This window comes from Lepisma saccharinum, chromosome 10 (assembly GCF_977018435.1).
Source record: "Lepisma saccharinum chromosome 10, izLepSacc3.1, whole genome shotgun sequence".
In the NCBI taxonomy this organism is placed as follows: Eukaryota; Metazoa; Arthropoda; class Insecta; order Zygentoma; family Lepismatidae; genus Lepisma; species Lepisma saccharinum.
In genome coordinates, this window is record NC_139238.1 from 14,993,079 (window position 1) to 15,017,598 (window position 24,520).

The 24,520-nt window shown below is 38.5% G+C and overlaps 1 protein-coding gene across 5 annotated transcripts in view; it reads left to right on the plus strand.

Annotated features, from left to right (window-relative positions):
* LOC145993783 (guanine nucleotide exchange factor for Rab-3A-like) overlaps positions 1 to 24,520 on the plus strand; it is a 161,752-nt gene that overhangs the window by 86,790 nt on the left and 50,442 nt on the right. For 3 of the 5 annotated variants that reach the window (XM_083129580.1, XM_083129581.1, XM_083129582.1), the window contains one exon: positions 16,913 to 17,468. In XM_083129580.1, coding sequence (XP_082985706.1) covers positions 16,953 to 17,468 — 516 coding nt within the window. In that variant the 5' untranslated portion in view covers positions 16,913 to 16,952. Of the gene's footprint in view, positions 1 to 6,295; positions 6,485 to 13,188; positions 13,252 to 16,912; positions 17,469 to 24,520 lie in introns of those variants that run through there. The other 2 variants (XM_083129578.1, XM_083129577.1) reach the window with 2 other exon arrangements.

Consider the following 24,520-nt stretch of genomic DNA (forward strand, 5'->3'; position numbering starts at 1 on the left):
ACTTTGGACATCGTTATTGTTTTGTATTTGTTTTAATGTTTTCTTCTAAGATTGATAGTTAGTCTCTCAAATTAATCAGAATCACAAACATTATATATATATTTATATATATATATATATATATATATATATATATATATATATATATATATATATAATGAAGGGGGTAAATCTGTTAGAATGGATGAGAGTGATATTGGAAATGGAATTTTTAAACGTTGTAAACCTTTGTAGAGTGTGATTTGTTGATCTGAAAAAATTGGACATTCTAGAAATAAATGTTGAGTATCAGGATTATTATTGCCACATTTACAATTTTCTTGAGTTTTAATATTTATTTTTGCTAAATGTGCTGGTGTACGTACATGTCCTGTTCTTAATATATTAATAACAGGCGTAATAAATTAGAAGTTCCTCCATTCTACGTCACACGAAAATTCCCAACCACAAATATCCAACCTGTATATAACTCGCCTTGGACGCGCATCAAAATCTACAATACTCGCGGAGGATAGATTTTTCATGGTGGTATCGCTTGGATTCTGCGTGAATAGCGTGTTGAATTGTTTGTTTTTCTAGTTTGAGATCTAATTAATTGAAGTTTGATTTGAGAATAATAGTTCTAGAGTTACAAGATTAAATCTCTCTATACATTTTACATTTGATATGTGAAAGAGAAAAGCGAAATAAAAACGCTTGTGATTTCCCAAGATGGCTCAGGATGTGAAGATTAATGAAGAAAATTTAATGCAAGCATTAAGTGATATGAATGTGGTTGTACCTGAACAGTTAGCGGAAATGGAAGTTAGTGATAAGACTTCTTTCAAAAGAGGTCGATCTAATGAAGAATGCACGGAACCTGAAGTGGAGAAAAACCCCAAAAATCCGAAAGTAAGTGCAAGTACAAAGGTTGGTGTTGCTAAATATAGAAATGAGGCATATGATATGTCTTTATATTATGAAGGACATCAAGGCCCATATATCGTGTTGGTGGACAGTACATTACCTGGATCACAGAGCCTGAATACGGTAAAATTAGGTTATAATTTGTGTAAGGAGAAGGTTGATGTTGAATTCGTTAAACAAAGTGGTTTGAAGCAGGCAAAATTGTCATTTCGCACAGCATATGATGCAAATAAATTTGCTAAAAATGAATTCATCAAGGAAAAATACCATTTAGAAGCCAGAATTCCTAAAGGTCTTTTAGTGAGAGAAGGATTAATATATGGTGTACCTACCGACATCCCAGCAGACGAGATAATCGAAGACATTAGAGCTGAAGTTCCAATAATAGATGTAATAAGGATGAAGAAAACTTTTTTCAATGAAGAGGGGGAAGTAAGACAAGAACCTACTAAACTGATTAGTGTAACATTCCAATCTCAACAGTTACCAAAAGAAGTGAAGTTGTGGAGACAAATATTTGAAGTGAAGCCAAAAGTAAGATCTGTGATTTTATGCAAGAAATGTTTCCGTTTCTCACACTCACAAACACAGTGTAAATCCTCTCCCGTGTGTTATAGATGCGGTCAAGCGGAACATGGAATCTGCAATGCCAGTCCTAAATGTATTAATTGCAAGGGAAACCACTTATCTACCGATAAGTCTTGTGTAAGATGGGAGCAAGAGAGAGAAATACAAAGGCTGATTGCTTATAACAACATCTCCTATCAAGATGCAAAGAAACAAGTACTTTTTGGAATTGATCCACGAAATGAACGGCGAACATATGCGACCTCTGCTAAAGACTTTCCTAAATTGCTAGAGATAAGAAAGGAATCAATAAACAAGGAAAGCCCTTGCACATCAGAAAATTCTACTACAAACAGATTTAATTCTGTTACAGATTGGGAAAATAGAAGAAATGACACATATCTAAGTAACCTCTGTTGGAAGAAAGTGCCACCAGAATCTGACCGGTCTTATGAAAGTTTTAAAAAACAACACGGGGAAAATTTTAGACTGCATTCTGCTTCACAATTGAGGAAAACAATTAAACCTGTTTTGATAAAGGACAAAAATAAACACAAGGATCCACCAATTGCGTTAACATCATCAGCAGTGGCTAATTCAAGTGAACCTGTGAGCACGACGTGTTCCTCTAAGGAACAGGATAGAAAATCAGATTCGATTGGTCGCCGGACAACAGCAGAGAGTCCTTCTCAGAAAGAATCGCTAGTAAATCTGCTACATCTAATAGCAGAACTAACCACAACAATTTCAGTGAGTGATGATTTATTATATATTAGGAAAATAATATTAAAATGTAACGAAATTTCTGTACAAATTTTAAAACTAATTCAAGACTTACAAGATTTCGGGGACACCCCCTAATTTAAAACAACAATGTGTTGCCAGCAAAGAAAAATCTTGCCATTAATAATACAATGGAATTTAAGATCCTTCTCTGCAAGGAAACTTCAATTAATTAAATTAATAGATGAGTGTCACCCGTTAATTATTTGCGTTAGTGAGGTATGGGGTTTAAAATCAGAAAATATTCATATTGCTCACTATCATACTATATTAAATGATTATAATGTGGGATATAAGGGTGTGGGAATTTTTGTTCATGAAAGTGTACCATTTCAACAAATTCAGTTTAATTCAACACATGATTTATTTTCCAAATATAATGTAGAAGTGGTCGGTATAAAAATGCAGTTAAACAACTTACTTTATAATATTATTAGTTTGTATATTCCATCTCATTACACTTCTCAACAAATACAGAGCTCTCATCTAAATTCTCTTTTGTCTGGCTTTCAACATCCCTTTATCATAACAGGAGATTTTAATTGTCATAATACATTGTGGGGTGATCATAGAATTGATACTTTGGGAAAGACAGTTGAAGATTGGATGGATTATAATAACTTGACAGTTATAAATGATGGATCTCCAACACATGTACCACCAAATGGAAACAATATGTCCTCAATTGATCTAACTTTAATATCTGATAATCAGTGTTTTGAATTTGTATGGGAAATAGACTTTGATTTACGAACTAGTGATCATTTTCCATGTTTCATTACGCTAACATCATCTCAAAACTTCCCAAAATTAATAAAACATAAAACAATTCGTAAGTGGAGCGTAAAGAGGGCAGATTGGATGAAATATAATTCAGTTTTAGACTTAAAATTTTCAGCTAAAGAATATCAAAACCAATATACTGTACAATATGAAAAATTTGTGGATATAATAACTCAAGTTATGGATTATGCCTGTCCGCGACTGAAACCGCAATATGATCGAAATTTTCCTAAAATAGATTGGTGGAATGAAGAATGTTTTCAAGCAAAAAGGAAGCGAATACAAGCATTGAAACAATTTGTAAGTGCTCCTTCACCTGCAACTTTGATAAATTTAAAACGAGCTACTGCAAAATCTAGAAAAGTATATATAAAGGCTAAGAGATTTTCATGGCAAAAATATTGCGAAGAAATAAACCCTAAAACAAAATTAGATGTTATATGGCGCAAGTTCAGATCACTTAGAAAAGCACATGTAAGTCGGACTTTACCTTTGTCCACTGAATGGAAAACTGAATTTATTAATAAAGTAATTCCTACACCCTTTACATCAGCCTGCGAACCTCCTAATATATTCTACACGTTCTCATCTACATCAAAATACTCAAAGGGGTTCAATTCCTCTATCACTGTAAATGAAATTCATGAAATTCTTCAAGGGTCTAAAGATTCTGCTCCTGGAATTGATGGAATTACGTATTCTATGGTACGAAATCTTCCACAGAATGCACTAAGCATTTTATGTAAAATTTACAATCAAATATTCATATCGGGTAAAATTCCTGTTGCATGGACCTCTCAAATTATTATGCCAATTCTAAAACCAGGAAAAAACCCTTCCTTGGGTCAGTCATATCGCCCAATAGCTCTTAGTTCCGTATTGGCAAAAATTTTCGAGAAGCTTTTATTAAAAAGATTAGAGTGGTTTATGGAAGGTCAAAAGGTATTTTCTCCCAGACAAATGGGATTTCGTAAAGGTTATGGAACCCAGGATGCATTAGTAACATTATCTTCTCATATTTATAGCGTTATTAACAAAAAACAATCAGTACTTTCAGCCTTTATTGATATTCAAAGTGCATATGACAACGTAGATATTACTGTTCTATTGAGACAACTACAATTACTAAAAGTGCCACATTGTATACTCATATTGACATGGAAATTGTTATCTAAAAGACAACTTTATTTTCATTTTGGTTCAGAAATGATAGGTCCAATATATATTGGACAAGGACTACCACAGGGAAGTCCTCTTAGCCCATTATTATTTAATGTTTATTTATCAGATATTAAAACAATAATAGATTCCCCATTTCAGTTTCTACAATATGCTGATGATGTATGTATATATTTAGACTCAAACAATCACTTGAAAGATTTTTCAATGTTTGAAGATAAATTAATAGAATTTAACCAATGGTTAAAGCAGAAAAAATTATCAATATCTTTAGAAAAGTCCAAAATAGTAGTATTTAAACATAAGGGTCTTCAAAATATTTTCAACATTATTCATAGGAGATTACAAATTCCAATTGTTTCACAAGTAAAATATCTAGGTGTATACTTTGATGCATCATTATCATGGCAGTATCAAATAAATATGATGAAAAATAGATCCGATAAAATATTTCATTTATTTAAAGCTATGGCGAATACCAAATGGGGAGCACATCCTACCAGCATGCTTATGTTTTATAAGAATTATTATCGAGCAGTATTAGATTATGGATTAATGGTCTTGTGTAATCTTCCAGTAACAAAACTTTCTCCACTAGAAGTCCAGCAACGAAAAATTCTAAAAAGATGTTTGGGATTAATGAACAGTACTCCTAATGTAGTGGTATATATGGAGTCAGTAGAATGTTCGGTTTCTGTGAGGATAAAGTTAATTGCTATAAAAATGTTATTTAAAATTCAACATTCACCATGGCATCCTTTCAATGATGTGTTATTAAATCTTTTAGAGCTGCATGATTCAGGAATAACCAATGATAAATCAGCTACGCTTTGGGTACAACTATTTAGTAAATATCATCATGAATGTAGTCAAGTACTTATAGCAAGAACATTGCCAGTATACTCGTTAGAATTTCCCACACAACCAATTCAAAATATATATTTCCCGAAATATAATCATTCAGCTGAGTTTAGAGAATCTTGGGAAGACTTTTATCATATATATACAGATGGGTCTAAAACTGAAAGTGGAGTAGGAGCAGCTCTTTATGATACTGAAAGAAATATATCAAAAATGTTTAGGTTACCAGTGGAGGCATCCATATTTACAGCAGAAATATATGCGGTATATCAAGCTTTGATTTATATTGGTACAGTTCCTGAACAGAAATTTCTATTACTAGTTGATTCACAAAGTGTTTTACAAGCAATACAATCTAATTATAAAAATTTATTTAAAATATCACCATATGTCATCAATTGTATTCGTGCAACTAATAGCTTAATTAGCAATGGAAAGGTAGTTCATTATGTGTGGGTAAAATCACACATTAATATTTACGGAAATGAACAAGCAGACAGATATGCAAAACAAGCTGCTCAGATGAATGAAACAATCCAGTTACCATTGCATTACACAGATCTTCTGCCGAGGGTTAGGAAGAAAATTTTTGAAGAATGGAACTTATGGTGTAATAATGCATTAGAAAGCGTTGGTGAAAGTTATCGTCCTTATGTTGATTACACTAGAAAAAAACCTTGGTTTTATAATTGTAAAGGTTCAAGAAATGCAATTGTTTTAATAAATAGACTAAGAAGTGGTCACGCGAGAACATATCATCATTTATTTAAAATACACATTTTAAAATCTCCGAATTGTGATTGTGGTGATTTAAGGGGTGATGCTCATCATATTATTTTGGAATGTCCAATTCACTCAGAGAGAAGAAAGACTTTATACAAAACATTGTCAAAAATTAATGTTCCTTTCCCTATTAATATGACTTCAATGTTGTATGCTCCAGATATTAGAATTGGATATGTTATACTTGCTTTTTTGAGAAAAGCTGATATAAAATTATAATATACTTCTGTTACTGACTGACTTAATGTAGTTACATAAAATTGTATTTAAGAGCGTTTATGAACTTTGTGTGTAAAAAATTTATATTAAAAATGTATATTATGTACTTATAATGTATGCTGGGCATAAACAGCCATCTGTAAAGCTGTAAGTCCAATAAATATTTGTTGAGTTGAGTTGAGTTACAATACTCGCAAAGAGCAGTTCTTCGTTCAACGATTTCCCTTGCACTTTCCTCAATACTCAGTAGGTCAAGAGTGTTCCTTCAACTGTTCCAAGGACGGTGAAAAGCTTCTAATGCCTGGAATTTGTGGACAAGCACACCTTGTGCATTTATTGTGGCCTTGAACTGAGCAACTCGGGTGAAGCATAGCGCCTACGCAACATACAGTATGTATGTACGGTAAGTGAAGTACACGAACTGTCGATCGGTAACTTGTTGAAATATTTAGAGGATGATATTCGCGAGATTGCCATCAGTAGATCAATATTCTTTTCGGATCCGGAGTTTTTAGTTTCTACTCATTAAAATTACCTTAGCAATCATACATGTGAAAAGGTACATAAGTTTTGCTTGACTCGCCAATGTATATCATTACTCAAGACAACTGTTAACTGCTTCTTGTTATGAAACTTCAATAAAAGTTCCCTCACAAGTATATGCGAGTTTCTTACATTAGTTAACATATTTTTGTACAATCTCGAGAACATTTTCTATTGTTATGAAATCTTTAAAATACACCCTAAAATTCAGATTATTTTTATTCATATTTTGGCAGACAAGCCTGATATATAAATAAAGACACAACAGGAGGCAAGGCTATTTCGAGGGTTGGGTGTAAGTTGAATGAATTTTCGTGCTTTCGTTTTTCCATAGCAAAGGCAAATTAATCATGACTACAATGGTTAACGAATACGTTTGATCAATAAACGTTATCTCTATATATATCTATCTGTAGGTAACACTTCAATGTTATGAAATCAAGCCACATTTTGATTTTTGCTCCAAATGCGTAAATGTTACAATTAAAATGTCTAGTTCCATTACAAAGAGTTCTATCCGATAAAACCAATAACAATGTTGTACTTAATAATTCTAGTTTTTATCGATTAAAAGTATTAGCTAGCCATTGTACCGCCATGAACAATTGTTTTGGATTGATCGAATTAGGTTATTTTACGCCGTTTTTCTACCACTTTTGGATAATCGCGACGATTAGGATGAGTAATGATATGATGAAATTGACAAAGGGACACACACTAAAAGAACAGCCATGTCCAGGCCAGGATTCGTACCCGGGATACCTGGCGTCGTAGCGCGCTGTGCTAACCACTTCGCCACGGAGTTTGGCCTGAACAACTCTTATGACACAGGTTAGTACTCCTTATGCAATATAAATATAATTGTCCACATGCTAGAGATATGTGCGTAAATAAGCGAGACGTTACGGGACCAATATGCCGGTATCTGCAACATGTCACGCGCTATCTGGGCCCACAGCCAAAATGAACGCACTGCATATAGCCAATACAATAAAAAAGAAAATCGCAAGAACTTTTCCCAGAATAGTGATAAAACATGAGGTGATTTAAAATACGATTGTTAACGGTCCTGTGATGGTTGTTGTCATTGTTAGTGATGATACAATCTACCGAACCAGATTTTCTGTATTCCCACAGGTGAAAGTGGTAATCTTATTCCACCGCGATGCTTGAAACACAACGACATCCTTAATCCTGAAATCTACATCATCTGTTCTCGATCTGAGTATAGAATCTTGGAGGAAAATGGTTATAATGTTAGTGACGTCACGAGTTTTATGGCTCGTATAGGTGGGCCGACAAAACACACTTGTTCACTAACGTCATACCATACAGCGATAACAATTTTTGAGTTACGACTTTCAGCTGCTTTCGGTTTCACTGCGACAGAGCTATCAGTGCAGGATGTTGAACAACTGCTGTCCTCATGACGTGGAAATTAGAGCAGGACACAGTTTCGAAATTGTCGTAATAATAATTAACAGCACATTTATTATTTTCTTCATGGATAACCGCAGAGAATCCAAAAGTTGCGTCCTTAGTGAGATATTTTTACGTCGTGTTTGTCATCACAAGAAGAGAGATATTGTTAGGGAAAAACACAAAAGATGAATCATGAAAAAGATAACCTTCCAAGAGAGGGAGAGCCGTTTATTGATGTGGTTTATTTTACCTCGCTTCTCTGCCACTTTTGGCTAATTGCGCGAACAACGAGAGGAGGGGCATTATTTCTTACGTAATTGGATGTGTCAAAGTGGAGGTGGCTAGTACTAGGATAAATCAAAAAGTAAGTTACACCCCCTGTATAAAACAAACAAAACACATTAGAAAGAAAATAATTATTGTACAAAAATGTATGAACATTTAACTTTTTTCGACATAGTCACCAAAGTATTCCGAGCACTCTTTGAATCGTGTGACCAGTTTTTTTTTTATTTCATGTGTGTAAAAATTCCGTCCAATTTCAATTGAGTTGACTTTTGTGCTCATGGGTTAACAATCGCGGCACCCAGTGAGAGCACGCACAGTTTACGATACACCTGGTGATGAATCAGCATAGACACACTATCGTAGGATATGTTCAGTTCACTTGCAATCTCTTTTAATTTTCACGTGGCGGGTGGCAAGGATGATTGCATTCACACGCTCCGTTTTGTCGATAGTGTTCACAGTTGCAGGCTGCCCAACACAACGTTAGTCTTTCACGTTTGTTCTTTCCTCTTCGAACATCTGGCACCATTTCCTGATCGTGGGGTGTGACATTGCATTCTCACGAAACACCTCGACAATTTGGCGATGGATTTCACTCTGATTATGCTTTCGTGTCCACAAAAGTCTGACAACAGAGCTCACCTTAATTTTGGACGCCACCTCGATACGATGCGTCATACTCATACGGTGACTACTCTCATATTATGATATGATATTGATATTTATTGATATTGGTACGAGCCCTTCGGCTGTGCGTATCTTACAATATTGTTACATAAACACCCCGACCTTAAACATGCACCCCATTTATCATACATTCAGAAACATTTATAAACAGAAACATTTGGAAAATAATTACATACTATGTACATATATAAATAGCAATGTGGTCCTCTTCTTGCATTTGAGATTGTTCATTTTCACAACACTACATTACACTCTTTACCTATGCTTGAGCCCCTGCTGTTCCGTACCCTTCACTTTCACTGACTCCTTGCAGCAGTTTCCTGCGCTCCCTCCAAACTGCATGAAAATAGGAGCCCAGGGCTTTGATATTTACATTCGTTATACCACACCTCTCCTCCCTACATATAGCCTGGATGGTCTGCTCAATGCTGTCCCTTGCACTGTCCCGCCATTTGCGTTGTCTGAGGGGTGCCGACCAAACACACTCGTGTAGGATGTGAGCTCTCGTCTCCTCTTCGCCGCATAACGTGCAGATGGCACGACCGTCCGGCCCCTTGAGTTTGTGTTGCCTCCACCCCCCTAACAGGAACCAGGCGAATCCACGTCTTTGCTGGTACGTACACGTATCAATGTATCGTTTTCTCCCCCATTCCACCCACACCCCTGGCGGTTGTGTGCCGCCAAGCGTTACCTTCTCCCTACATTCTGCCATGATGTCTTGCCTGCTACCGTCCACCAACCTTTCCCTTATGATTTGCAACATCCCAGTTTCGCACCTCCCGCCCCTCACCTCTTCCCACATTTCCCCCAGGCCCATTCTGTACAAGTCGTCCTTAATTCCACTTGCCCAGTGGCGTGCGAACCCTTCCTAAATCTGAACTCGCAGACACTGTTCTTTCAGTGAGTCTCCGGCCCCTTGTTCCAGCTTCATCCAGTACTTGAAGCATCTCATCCTCGCTTCGACATCCTCCCTATGTTTTCCCATATCCCTCAGGACGCCACACGTGCTTGCACTCGTGCTGGTTCCCAGTATTTGTTTTAAAAACCGCGCTTGTATCTGATTTGCTACTCGCCCCCCTACCCTCCCCCATAGTTCCGCACCGTAAAATAGGGTTGATTTCACCGTTGCTTCATAAATTTGGTCCAGCAATCTCACACTAACTGTAGGGACTTTCCGTTGCAGTCGCTCTACCTTGCCCAGCCCATAACAAGCTTTTCCCTTTCTGCCTTCGATGTGCTTTGTCCACTCCCCTGCCATACTCAGCGTGATGCCTAGATAGGTGAAACGTTTGACCCTTTCAAGCTCGGAATCCCCATAGGTCCACCGCTCCTTTGCTGCGAAAACATAACCTTTCTTGAACGCCATTATTTTAGTTTTTCGTGTATTTACCTTCAACTTCCATGTTGTGCAATATTGTTTAAGTCTGTTCAATCCCCGCTGTAACCACTGTACTTCGTTTGATATTAAAACGAGATCATCCGCATAGAGAAGCATTGGTATCGGTGTCCCGACTATCTCCCGTGTTTCAGCTCCTTCTTCTCCCACGAAACTAGCAACGTCATTAATAAAAATAATGAAAAGTAAAGGTGAAAGTATGCATCCCTGCTTGACGCCTAACGTGCTCTCGTGCTGCCCAGACACCACCCCCTGCCCACATTTGACACAAAATTTGACCCCTCTGTACATATTCGTTAGCGTATTAATCATTCTAGCCGAAACCCCCATGTCCCATAACTTCCCCCACAGCATTTGCCTATTGATAGAGTCAAACGCCTTTTCAAAATCAACAAAACAGCAATATAATTTTCCCCTTTTCTCGTTTAACTTGCTTTGGATCAATGTGTTCAGGACAAAAACATTATCTATAGTGCTATAATTGGACCTGAAACCAGCCTGCAGAGGGGTCAGTTTATCAAAAATATCGGCCCATTTTCTCAATCTGTTGTACAGAATACTACAATATACTTTCCCTAACACGGGCAGGAGAGAAATGCCTCTGTAATTATTAGTGTCACTGCAGCATGGCTGCTTTGGGTATGGGGAGAATACATTCCGGACAGTGTTGCCACCAAACGTGATTATTTTTCTCTCTTTTAGTACAGGAACACGGCTCGGGTGTAACTACTTTTTGATTCGCCACGTAGTAACGTCGACGCCTTCTAATCAAGGGGTCACGGATTCGTTACCCGGTGGAGGCACATAGTGGTCCGGAATATCACTTTGGCTAAACTGTAGGTCCACTCCAAATTAGTCTATCTGTGATGTGCACAGAGTGAACTTAAAGCAAAAACTCAGCACGTACTGCAAAAGAGCAGATGGGTGGTAGGTACTTTTATTTTGGCGAAAAAAATAACCAATGGAGTTGTTATTGAGAAACTACCAATAACGCGCGCACACACACACACACACACACACACACACACACACACACACACACACACACACACACACACACACACACACACACACACACACACACACACACACACACAGAGTCGGTTCTGATTCTCGACATGGACATGGGTGTTCTTGTGTGTCCCTTCATCAATTTCATCATATAACTACTCATCCTCAACGTCGCGGTTATCCAAAGTTCTTCACTTTCTTGTAACATTAACAGTTTTCGGTATTGCCAGGATTGAAAAAAAAAAATTAAACGTCCTATTTAATGTTACAATATTGCCTTTAATCAATGGTTCCCAAAGTTTGCGCCGTGACTGGCTTACAGGGGCGCGGCGAAATGTTCCAATATTTTCACTAAAATTGCACTTACTTGTTAGTCTACACAGGGTTGTAGAACTTTTTACATGTAAAATTATCTGAATTTGAAATATCTTTATTATTATTTTTTTAAAAACTTTAGGCAAGCAACCTAACCACACTAACTCAAGGTTGCAAGTGTTCGATAGGCCTACATTCTGACTTGGGCGCCGCGGAAAATCTTTAAACACTAAGGGCGCCGTGAAACGAAAAAGTTTGGGAAGTACTGGCTTAAATATTAAGTAACTTTAAAAATAGTCATTACAAATACATTTTTATAGTTATAAGTCCTGCTCTAAGTGCTTGACTGTTGATTTTAGTACAACATAAAGCCAGTGGTGGATCCAGAAGCTATAGTTGGGTGGGGCGAATTTCAGTCGGATACTTCAGCTCTCCAAGAATCAATTTTAACCAACACTTCCACTGTTTTATGTAAACAACAGTGGCGGCGATTAGGGGGAGACGAGAGGGACAGTTGCCCCCCCCCCCCACAACACATTTTGCTACTTTTGCTTTCGCACTGTGCTAAACCATATTTATCAAGGGAAAGCATACTCTCCTTGCCCCCCCCCCCCAAATTTTCGAACCCAATCGCCGCCACTGGTAAACGATATATCTTACTCTGAACAGGAATTAAGCTGACTTCCAAGGTTTAGAGATTTCTTGTACAAAAATAAGTGCCCAGTACAGGAATAGATAGTTATTGCATGTCGTTATCATAATTTCTACATCGCCAAGGTAAAGCGAACGATCAGAGGAGTAAACAAAACAAAGAAAACAAAAATCTATTACCAAGGGGTCTCGGGTTCGATTTTCTTTGAAGGCATAATTGTACAGTGGTTCGGATTCATATTTAAATTGTAGGTCCAGTTCCGATTAGCCTATCATGAGGGTAAAGTGAACTTAAACTACAAAAATATTCTCAAGTCTTTTATTCCTGGTGATTAAAGACAGAACATTTGAATTTGCAAAACATTTAGACAGAATAATGTATCTAAATACCTAGCAGTTGGGAGGGGCCCCTATCGCCCTTCCCGTGGATCCGCGCTTGCACAAAGCTGTTCAAACAATTCTCATTAGGACATAAAACGCCAGAAATACTCTGGAGACGACAGAGCCGTGTGCTAACAATAAATCCCTAGCCGTTAGCCATTATCCCAACAATACGTCATTGTCGCGACCATAAGTTCCAAGACGCTCGGTCTTTGGGGCACCAGCCCTTAGCCGGGACAAAAACACTGACGCACTATTCTTTTTTTTATCGCCTATTCTTTCCCCCTTCGAATCACAGCCACGCTAAGGCACTTCCAGACGTCATTCTTCATCAACGTAACCACATCCTTTGCCATAAAAGCTTGTTCGCTAAAGCCCTCGCGAGAAAGTCCCGAAGTCGTTGATTCTGTTTCACATCGTGAGGTTTGGGTGAGTGTCGTCCGGAGGCTCATTTTCTCTGCTATGCATTACACGAGGTAAGAATAGATTTTGGGAAACCTGGCCTTGGGAGGTTGCGGTTTGATGCCTCAGCTGCTTTCAGGAAGCGGGGGAGGTCATCCCACGGTCCTATTATATAATTTGGGCATTCCAAAGAGGTCATACTCCATGTAAATAACAAAATGAATTAATGTTTAAATGTTGTGAATGCATATAATTTGCATATTTCGCCAACAAAAATTATTAGCATCTGTAGCTTATATGATTCAGAGACAAATGGAGTCAAATTCTGCTACATTTTTAAAGCGTCGCACATGTAACATATTTTCTTTATGCTTTTCGTACATTCAGACCATGTCATCATCATACCCAAGTTTTTAATTTGTTAGCAGACACCACAAAGTACATCTAATTCTATAAAATCAGTTCCTTATGAATATTTTGATCCGTTCTCATGTCTAGAACCTTACACTTTGTGTGTAAAATGTCACACACGTAACGCTGAAATGTCCCAATTGGGACTTAACGGTGTTTATCCACGAAACGCAAAGATGCAATGTAGTTTCTTGAGTTTTTGTTTGAAGTCGACTTTATGCACAGATAGGCTAATCGGGACCGAATCAGCAGTTTAATGTGGGATCTGTACCACTATGTGCATCCACCTGGTAAGAATGAAGATAGTGTTGCACAATCAAACATAGGTCAAGTTGCCCTCGTAATATTGATTGATTGATTTGCTGTATTATACTTCGGTTTTCTGCCATATTTGGCTATCGCCAAGATGGGGATGGCAGGTGATATGATGATTTGATTTTATCGCTGTTATTAACCAATATTATACTCTTAAAAAGATTAAAAAAATTTCCAAGCCTATGAAAGTTCAAAACTAAGGGTTCGGTACCTGGTGGAGGCACAAAGTGGTTCGGATCCCACTTTAAACTGTAGGTCCAGTCCCGATTAGCCTATCTGTGCATAAAGTGGACTTAAACACCAACTCAATCAATCAATCAAATCAAAACTAAGAGCGGGAAGGCATTATTTCTTCTGTAATTGGGTGTGTCAGTGTCAAAGTGAAGGTTTTACACTTGCACCAACTTCCGGTAGGTAGTATTAAGGTCTTCGCCTTCTAATCACGGATTCGATACCCGGTTGAGGCACATAGTGGTCCGGAATCACACTTTATCTAAACTGTAGGTCCACTCCAAATTACTCTATTTGTACATGGAGTGGAATTGAAACAAAAAAATGAACACGTACTGTAAAGGAGCAGATGTGTGGGAGGTACACTCATATTTTTTTTGCAAGAAAATATTCAATGGAGTTGTTTGTTATTGAGAAATTATCAATAACACACGCACACACACACACACATATTATGTGTATCTTAGAAAAAGATCCCATCATTTTCAGACATATTCACTCTCAAAAATAAAAGTTTGCAACAGGTTACAAATTTTACCAGGTACCATAAGTGTATTAAATGATCCGATTACATATTAATACAAGTATTAAGTTTTTTTGAAAATGGGGGCATAGCCCACCTGCATTCTTTTAGCGTCACTACTAGAATGACTTCCAAGAATTTTGTTTTCAAATACCACGCTCTATGCATTAGTGTAAGTGTGTGGTGGAGTTAAACTCGGCAATTCTCTTTGCTTAAAGATAGACGGTAAACATAAAAAGACTCGCAAGCAAGGATCTGCATATGTACTCTGTGAACTCGCTCCAACGAACAATTAATTAACAGTGGTTATTGAATTGGCACCTTTTTGTGGAACAGGATTTATGGCCTTTGGTTAGACGTGGTATTATGGTCAGAAATTATGCAACGATCAATTGAATCTACTGGATAGCCTTGACAAAATGTTAAATAATGTGTTACGAGCGGAAGCTTCAGGGCTTGCCTGGATGAATTGAGAACTTTTTACTTTTTTGTATAAAACACTATATTCCCATACTGCACCATTCGTAAACCATGCATAATCTCGAAGCTATCACTATTTTTTTGTCTCTTTTTCCTTCTCTCTCTATCTTTTCCTCTTCTCTCACTCTCCTGTAGTTTTTCACTCTCTCTTTATCTCTGCCTTTTCTTTTCTCACTCCTTTCATCTCTCTAATATATTTTCTCGCTCTCTTTATCTAGCTTCTATCGCTCTTTTATTCTTTCTTCTCTTTTCTCACCTCTTTATCTATATCTTTTCTCGCTCTTTTCATATTTCTTCTCTTTTCGTACTCTCTTATCTCTCTCCTTCGTTCTCACTATCTTTTTCTCTCTCCCATTTTATCTCTCTCCTCTCTTTACTCACTCTCCATCATTCTTTCTGACTGTTCCTTTGTCTTCACTCATTTTCTCTCTTCTCCCTCTCTCCCCTCCTTTCTCTGTTCCCCTCTTCTCGCTTCCTTTATCTCTCTCCCCCTCTATTCTCACTATCTTTATCTCTTTTCTCCCTCTCCATCTTTATCTCATCTCTTTTCGCATTCTATTTTCATCTCTTCTCTCACTCTCTTTATATCTCCTATCAAAATATCTATTGGCGTTGTTTGAAACTTTCTTATCGGTGGGCGGCGACAGAAAAACTAAAACAGTTTGTTAGCCCACTCGAACCCAGAGTCTTCACTCTGGCAGCAGCCACAGTCATCCTGTTGAAGGCGTACGATCCATTGACCTTCCTTTGTAACGAGTTGTGAGCATATTCTTTGGAAGGCGATGTTATCGCTGCAACTTCTTGGTAGTTCCCCTGCACACAATGCAAGAGGGAAGATCCTTCCGCCTACTACCCACGTCAACTGTCTCTTCAGAAGAGCGGCGAGATGGTTGACATACCTGTGGGAAAACAAGCCAACTTTTGCGTCACGGACATTACACTTAACTCAGATCCAATATTAGCCACCAGTGACGTCAATGAAAAGTTTGGATACCCCCCAGCGTCAGTTATCTGCGGTAATAGTTCCTTGAAGGTGTAAATATCCTCCGTACCAAGTGTCTCACATGTGGTGGTAGTCAGGGCGGGGCCATAGAGAATGCAATATACGCGAGGCCAAAACCAAATTTTTTTCAGAGGTCCGAAAAAAAACAGATGTTTGTTCCCAGTCTGAAGTACAGGTGTAAAATATCTGCCTTGGCAGTTCCAGCCCACAATCAAATTCATTTTCACACATCACCGTAGGCCTCCCCGATGGCGCAGTGGTAGCGTCCTCGCCTTGTAATCAAGGGGTACCGGGTTCGATACCCGTTGGAGGCACATAGTGGTTCGGATCCCACTTTAAACTGTAGGCCCAGTCCCGATTAGCTGTACTGTGCATAAAGTGGACTTAAAACACCCAATCAAACCAACACATCACGGTGTACTGGTAATATGGACTAAACTACATGGACTAAAGTTTAAATTTTACTGCATCTTTCACTTCACGATCTATATTTGAGAGCCCACTACCACAGACAAATTACGGTTATATGTGCACTACTGGGCTTTGAGCGTATACCACTTGTTTTACCTGTTCGAGCGTTATTCGTTCGAGCGAAGCAGCTCGCAATTCCGTGCGCTATCTAGCGTCGTTTGTGCGAACTATTTGGCGCTCGAGCGAAATCCCTCCAGCATTCCAATATTTTAAACAATGTGTGTGAACATGATAGGCTAGTAAAGTTAGTGCGACTCCATTGACAGCTCCATCTAATTTGTCTCTTCTCTTCTCCTTGCAGGTACATTCATGACCGGACGTTCACTGGGACAAGTATCGCCATGAAGGCGATGGACGCTACCGTCGAAACGACGGTGAAGCCAGCACCGCCGGACACAGAGCTCCCGCTGAAGCAGAACGGCTTCATCGAGGAGCGGACAGCGCCGATCCTGATCAACGGACACAAGCACGTGAACGGCAACGCGACGGAACACAACGGCGGCGACGAGTCCTACGAGTCCACGAACGGGTTCAAGACCCCGGCGAACGGGGTGTCCGACGCGCATCCGGACAGTCCGATCGTGAGCAGGGCGTGTCCGAAACAGAGGGATTCGGACGCGGAGTCCACCCCCCTGTCTTCCATCAGCTCCCTTTCCAACGCGGAGACGCTGCCCAGCAGCTGGGACCCGGGGCGGACGGTGGCAGAGGTCAAGGAGCTCGCCTTTAATCGTCTTCAGGAGGAGCTGAAGAAGGCCCACCAGGAGTTGCGGCTGAGGGACGAGGAGGTCACCCGCCTGAGCAGGATTCGGGAGGAAGTCGAGGCGGAACTGGAGGAACTCACCGCCAGCCTTTTCCAGGTAGGAAATGTTTCATTTTTAAGACTCAGCCTGGGTCCGAAATCAGTTACTTCTAAATGTATGTAAATTAGTTCTAAACTCTATACACCTTACCGACGTTAACTCATTAACAGATTTTCAAAACAGCAAAACGGGATATGTTTAATACTTTCCTTGAGAAAAAATGGACGCCAAAATTTAATTTTAATATAAAAACTTTTTCCTGATAAATACGTATGTTTGAAAACTAATTAAATACGTACATAAATTCTGTGTAAATAACTTGCATAATATGGTGAATGGCAAAATGATGAAATGGATGAAGAGCCAAACACAAACATAATGCTAATGACACAACACGGAAAGAAGTCCTACAGAGCATTATGCTGGTTGTGAGTCTAGGCGTCAGAACCTCGCTGGCCTGCAATCTAGTATTCGCCCCAAGGACCCCAATGGCAGATGTTTATCATCCAAGTGCCAGGCACGTAGCTAGGCAAGTGCCAGGGGGCTGACCCCCCCTGGAACTGCCGTCAGCCTCCCTTGACATTAGGTAAACTATTTTGCATAATTTGTTTGCAGTGAAGAGTAAAAATGTACACAACTCACAACTTTAAGGATAAATCCACAGAATATGAACAGTACCTATCTATTACATTCGCTCATTTTGTTTATGAGCAGAAGTAGCTGCAAGTATTTAGAATATTCTCTAGACTTCAGAAAGTTCTTTCATAGGGTAGCTTTTATATCTGCGATCTCCCATTTAGACAGAAATCTGTGACTTTGATGTCATCATGCAAATTCCCTCCGCATCTGCGTCAAAGGTCAACAGCTCCCAAGTTTTGGGAACGAAGGGGAGTGTCATTGCTTCGGAATATACATTGGAATAAACTGTAGGCACTGTGACTGAATATTGTGCATTCTTTTGTGTGTGATATAAATATCTCTATAATGTAAATTGATTTCATTTGATTGATTTATTTTATTTTACTTCGCGTTTTGTGCCTCTTGGCTAGTTTGCGAAGATGGGGATGGGTGATGAAATGATGAAATTGATGAATGGACATTCACAAACAACCATGCACGAGCGGGATTCGAACCCGGGACCCTTGGCGTCGCAGCGCGATGCGCTAACCACTCAGCCACAGGACCCGGCTGTATAATCTAAAGTACGCGTAGTATGGAGTGTGTGAAGGATGATTTCAGTACCAGTCAATTAACACTTCAAGAGATGTTTTCAAAGATGTAGAAAAATGTAGTATTTGTGCAGTATATTTATAAATGAATGAGGCCCGCCACACACACACACATAATTTACCTTCATTTAATAGGCTACTGTTATTTTTTTTTTAAATGGACTTATGGTTTACAAAGCCCCCCTGATAACCAGTGAGCCCCCCCCCCCCCCCCCCCGGAGATCAATTCTATCTACGGGCCTGCCAAGTGCTGTCGACATTTTGAAATTAAATTAAGATTGAGAAAAGTAATGGATAGAACAGCAAGTTTTCACGGTGTTTATACATGGATAGTATACGAAAATAGTCGATAAAAGTTATTGAATTATTTATTACAAGAGATTTTTTGGGCCCTCTCTGTTCACCAATATGAGCCCCGCTTTAGACGATAGCATTTTCCTTAGCTTTTTTCCCTACACTTACGCCATGACCAAAAAGCTACCGTGTAAAGTGAGAAATGTTCCGTCCTATTTCCGTAGCATTTTTCGTAGCATAACCAATCGGAAGCGACCTCATGGTCACGAGTGCAAATGTAATAGCGGTCGCGTGAGATGTAAACAACGTATCACTTCACACTTTTAAACGACGATAACTATTCAACCGAGAGGAATATCGCTTCGTATTAAATAGTTTTAGGTAGAGAAGAATGGCGCTGATTAAATACATACTTTACAATGTTTAGTGTACATGTATGGAAGAATATTTTAGCTTTTTCAATTGTAAACACCGTGCACTGAGCATTGACGGTGCAACTCTACGTGCCTTTCGTGCTGTATGTATTATACATTGTAATTGAAACAGCTAACCTAAATGTTCCAGAAAATGCTTTCGTGTAAAGTACTGTCTGTTATAATATTTTTGGAAGCATGTACGTAGCATTTATGCTAGCAAAAATGTTAAAGGAAATGCTTTCGTCTAAAGCCGGCTTAAGTCGTTACTGGAGACGAGATCAAGGTGCGAAGTTTCAAAGTCCAACCTTCATATTAGCACCAAATCATCGACAAACTTCCAAGTACATGATTAGACCTTGATGAGTCACATCAGTTTGCAGGCTGACGTACTACATAGCTCCAATGCTCAGTGAAGCATGAAAAGGAAGGATATAAATTAGTACCTAATTTAAGAGCATTCAGTAACGGAGGCAGTGAAACTGCGGGTAACAAAATCATCATCACCACAACTTCCTTAATTGCAGCCAGAGGAAAGGGTGTTACGAACTTTCCAATAATTGAGAAGACAGGGGTTAATCGAAGCGTGAAACTTCAAGATGGTTGACAAGAGACGGAAATTCGATTTCGCCTTCAATGCGTCGCTGCAAGTTAATTTGCAAGGAAGTAGGTGAAGTGACATTAACATCGTTCGCGGCTACGATGAAACACTATCTAAGGATCTTCGCTTCGCTGTTTTTGATAAATCACTTTCAATCATGCTCTTTGATGACCAAGTTTTGAAAACAGTTGTAAAGGAAAGCTAGTCTAATTTCCTGCAATGCAACAACCATTGCAGATGAAGGATGCCTTCGTCGTCGTTATTTTATTGGCTCACACCGCGTATTTTTGCGATTTCTAGCCAAAGTTGCTGAGTTCAGATGAACGATTCTCTAACGTCACAGAGTCTACATACAGGTAGGTCAATCACGAATAGTGAGCGACTATTGGTTGACAAGCAAGATTGTGGGTTTCACAAAATTCAGTACTAAGATTTTGATAGCAATTCAAATTAACGAGATGCGAAATCAAAAGGAAGGTAGGGTAGAATCGTCGTCAGCGTCAAACCACTTGTTTTGTGACTCATAGCGATTCATTTTGATTACTGGCGTACGCAGGGGGGCTTTTGGGGCTACAGCCCCTCCAGAAATTTTGAGAAAATCAACATTTTTTTAAAAAAATATATGGTAAAACCAAAGTGGTAAATGCAAATCCCTTTTAAAATTACCCCCAATTACCATTCTATTTTTTGTCTTTAAGTACCTTTTAAAACTAAAACTAAAAATGGTAATTACAAAATACTTAGTTGTGTATCCATCACCCCGCCTAGAATACAACTATGTAATATTAACCTTTAGAATTCCAGCTCCCCCTGAAAAGAAATGCTGCGTACATCGGTGATTTCAATTGTATAAAAAATATTGTACGGTGAATACACAATATATTCTTAATAAATAAATATAAAATAACCCGTGGATCGACATCCCTCGAAGGGCCTTAGCCTATCTCCCGACTGCCAGTCTCCTTCCGACAATCCTACCTAGAGGTGTGGAGTTCTTCAACCGGTAACGGGGGTGACGTGGGGTCAACACGTCGAACCCTCAGCCGTTAGAGATTTCCGAGACCGGGTTACGCTACTTGCTCGTAGCTCCCCAATTTCCTCACGATGGTGTGTTGCCACCGGTCGACTGAACCCAGGAGGACTCGAACCTTTGCCGTCCCGCAGTCGGAATCCAAAGCACAGCGCCTTAGACCGCACGGCCACGGAGAAGGACCTTTACAATTATATTTGACATACTATATAAAAATACACTTGGTGAAAACTATACTTTGAAATTATAGGATAATTTTAAAAAGTAATATTTCTACATGTGGGTCTATCCGGAATGTTCAACGAGTTCAATTGAGTGACGTTACGTGGAATTAATTGATTTTATGAGGAATAATAATAGTATATTTTAGTAATTTTATACACTTCATTTCACATATAATCTACGTATTCGTTCATGTATCTGAAAATCCTCAACTGAAAAGAAATAGCATTTTAGAACTACAGCTTCGTGTGTATTTGAGGGCCTCCAATGTATTTGACACGAAAATTCCCGAACAAAAAAAGCTATTGAGGGGCCCACCTCTATTTTACTTTGATATTAAACAGACAAAACATTTATTTTTTAAAAAAATCCCTTGTGAAGGCAATAGCATACAAATCCATTTGTAGAGCGAATGTTTTTGTTTGAGAATGCAGAATGTCATACTTATCTGAATGCATACGAAATCTACATGCCCTACGAGAACTTAAATGACCATTGTATTCAGGGTGGTATTTAAAGGGGGATAAGGGGAATTCTCCCTTAGTTGCTATTTTTTGACTCTCGAAATAATATCCGGATGCGTTGAATTTTCAAATAACCTCATTGATTGTATCTGAAAGCAAGTGCATTGCCCACCTTCAAGTTTTAACCAGCGTAATCGTTGCATTTGTCTCGCATCTCGTTTACCTATACGCTATAATTTCCACAGGTTTGTACTAAGGCCACAACTCTTTGTAGAGGTTAACGGCAACAAACAATAGCTTCCCGGTTAGATAAGAAGACTGAAGGACGCTTTGTTACTGTCTAGGCCGTTTACGATAAGATTAGGAATCCATATATTGGTTAAAGTTTCAATGTCAAATGTTTGCATGATGTTGACAATAAGTTATTTTTACAATTACATAAGAAATTAATGCATTCTACATAAAAATTGCGGCCTTTTAATTGTTTATGTATAAAATGTTTCACTTTCCTCTTGCACATGCACAGTGGCGTCGCTAGGCCATCTGCTTTGGGGGGGCTGCAACCAGATACATGACTACTACTATTGTAAATATTTTTAATGTTCGAAAATAGCAAAGTGATTAATAAGACAATAATATATAACAAGCATAAGGAATTAAAACTAACATAGACTTACTGCATTAATTTTTATGAAAACAGATGGATATTCTTGTCCTGTTTTTCTAATGCTGGTGAACTATGTCTTTATGTATCAGCTGTACTCTGCGGTTCGAATTTCTTGCAAAATTATCAATAACACAATCCACACACAATTCATGACACTCTTCCTTTTCTATGGCCAGTATTGCAAGTGAGGAAAGTCTGTCTTGGCCCATACTATTACGCAAAAATGTCTTGATTCTCTTCAAACAGCTGAAACTCCTCTCACACGATGCTGATGTCACAGGAATTGTCACTGCAATTTGAAACATTCTGCATAAGTTCGGAAACATGTCTTTTGGAATGGCGTTCATTAAATGTACTATGGATGTGATGGTGTATGTCAAGTTCTTTAGGTAATATTTTGCAACCATGATTTCAGCGATCGGCACTTGTAATTGAAAATAGTCACAAAAACCACTCAAGAATTGAGGGTTCAAAAACAAGTCAAAATTTGTTGTAAGTAAAGAAGGTGACATATGCTGAATTCCAACCAGAACACTGGAAGTTGCTTTATCTTTGAAACGACTTTCCAGCTCATTTATCATACGATCAATGATAGTGTAAAAAAGTCCGCAGAATGCAGGTTTATCGGTATCAGTTTTGTGCCCCAGGGTTTCATTTACAACGTGGTCTTTCAGTGATGATGGTAATGTGTGAACACGTTTCTGAACTTTTGAATAATATTCAACACTTGTTTCATTGAGAGTTTCCTTTTGTTTCGCAAATGACTCTACCTCTTTGTATACAGAGTTAAAATATTCTTCATTTCGCATACCGCGTAAAGTGTCAAGCACTGCATTAACACCTGCAATTGCCTCCGCAATATCAAGGCTTGGTGACTGCAACTTGTTATTGAGAATTTCTGTTATGGACAGAAGCTCAATGAAAATAAGCAGAGACGTCATGGTTGAGAATTTTCTCAAAAATTCATAAAGGCCTAGGGCTGTACATTTATCTGCTGAATCTGATGGTTTTTTCAGATATTTCAAAAGAGCATCATAAGTTTTTCTCACCGCAAGTAGAGACCTTATTTGGCAAGCCCATCTAGTGCTACTTAGATTTTTTAGTTCTGCACGAACATTTAACTCTGTCTGTATTTCTACAAACCGTGTATGAGCTATTCCGGACGTAGAAAAGTAGGTATACAAGCACTTGAGGATATCAAAAAAATTTCCAACTTCAGGAATATCTGTACAAATGTTAACTAGAACCAAATTTAACCTGTGAGAGTAGCAATGAACATATAGTGCAAAGGGATGTTCTTCCCTAAATAGCCGTTGAACACCACTATTTTGGCCACTCATGACAGCGGCACCATCATACCCCTGACCAACACATATTGCATTTTTTATATCATATTCAGACAGCTTTTCACAAAGTCGTGCCTTTAGTCCCATTGCACTTAAATCTTTAACATTCAAAAAACACAAAAACCTCTCATTAAGTTTGTTATAAATAAAATAGCGAAGACACACGCTCATTTGTTCAACCTTACCTATGTCCCTTGTATCGTCTGCAATAACTGCAAAATAGCCACTTTCATTTACCTCCGTTAATATTTTTTTCTCAGCAAAGCTGCACTACATTCCAGCAGTACGTTCTGGGAGTCTGGAGAAAGATACGTGGCGTTCTTTGGCATAACGTTTTGAAATGTTACACTAAAATCAGTATCAAACTTCCCTAATGTCTTCAGAATTTCACGCACATTTCCTTGATTGAAACTTTCTTCACTTTCATCATGGTCTCTTTGTGCTATGCACTGCCTACCTGTGAGCAATAACACTTCAACAACGCGATGAAGATATGAACGGCGTTTTTTTAAATTTCATTCACACTGGCATTTGTCAAACGATTAACTACTGTCCCCAATTTTTCTGTACTTTGGAACGTCAGCCATTTTTCAGTTGCTATTACATGAGAAGCACATTTCTCGTGATCTTTAAATTTGTCTATTGCCTTTTTCCAGTTACGAACACCAATACTGGTAAATGCAGGATCTCCTGTCTGGCCTACGAAATGTCTACAGGGAAAACAAAAGGCTGCATCGTGATTAACACTGTACTCAATCCACCGGAAACTTTTGTACCATACTTCATTAAAACACCTATTCTGGTTACCGAAAACACTACCTGGAAATCTGGAAAGAAACGGTT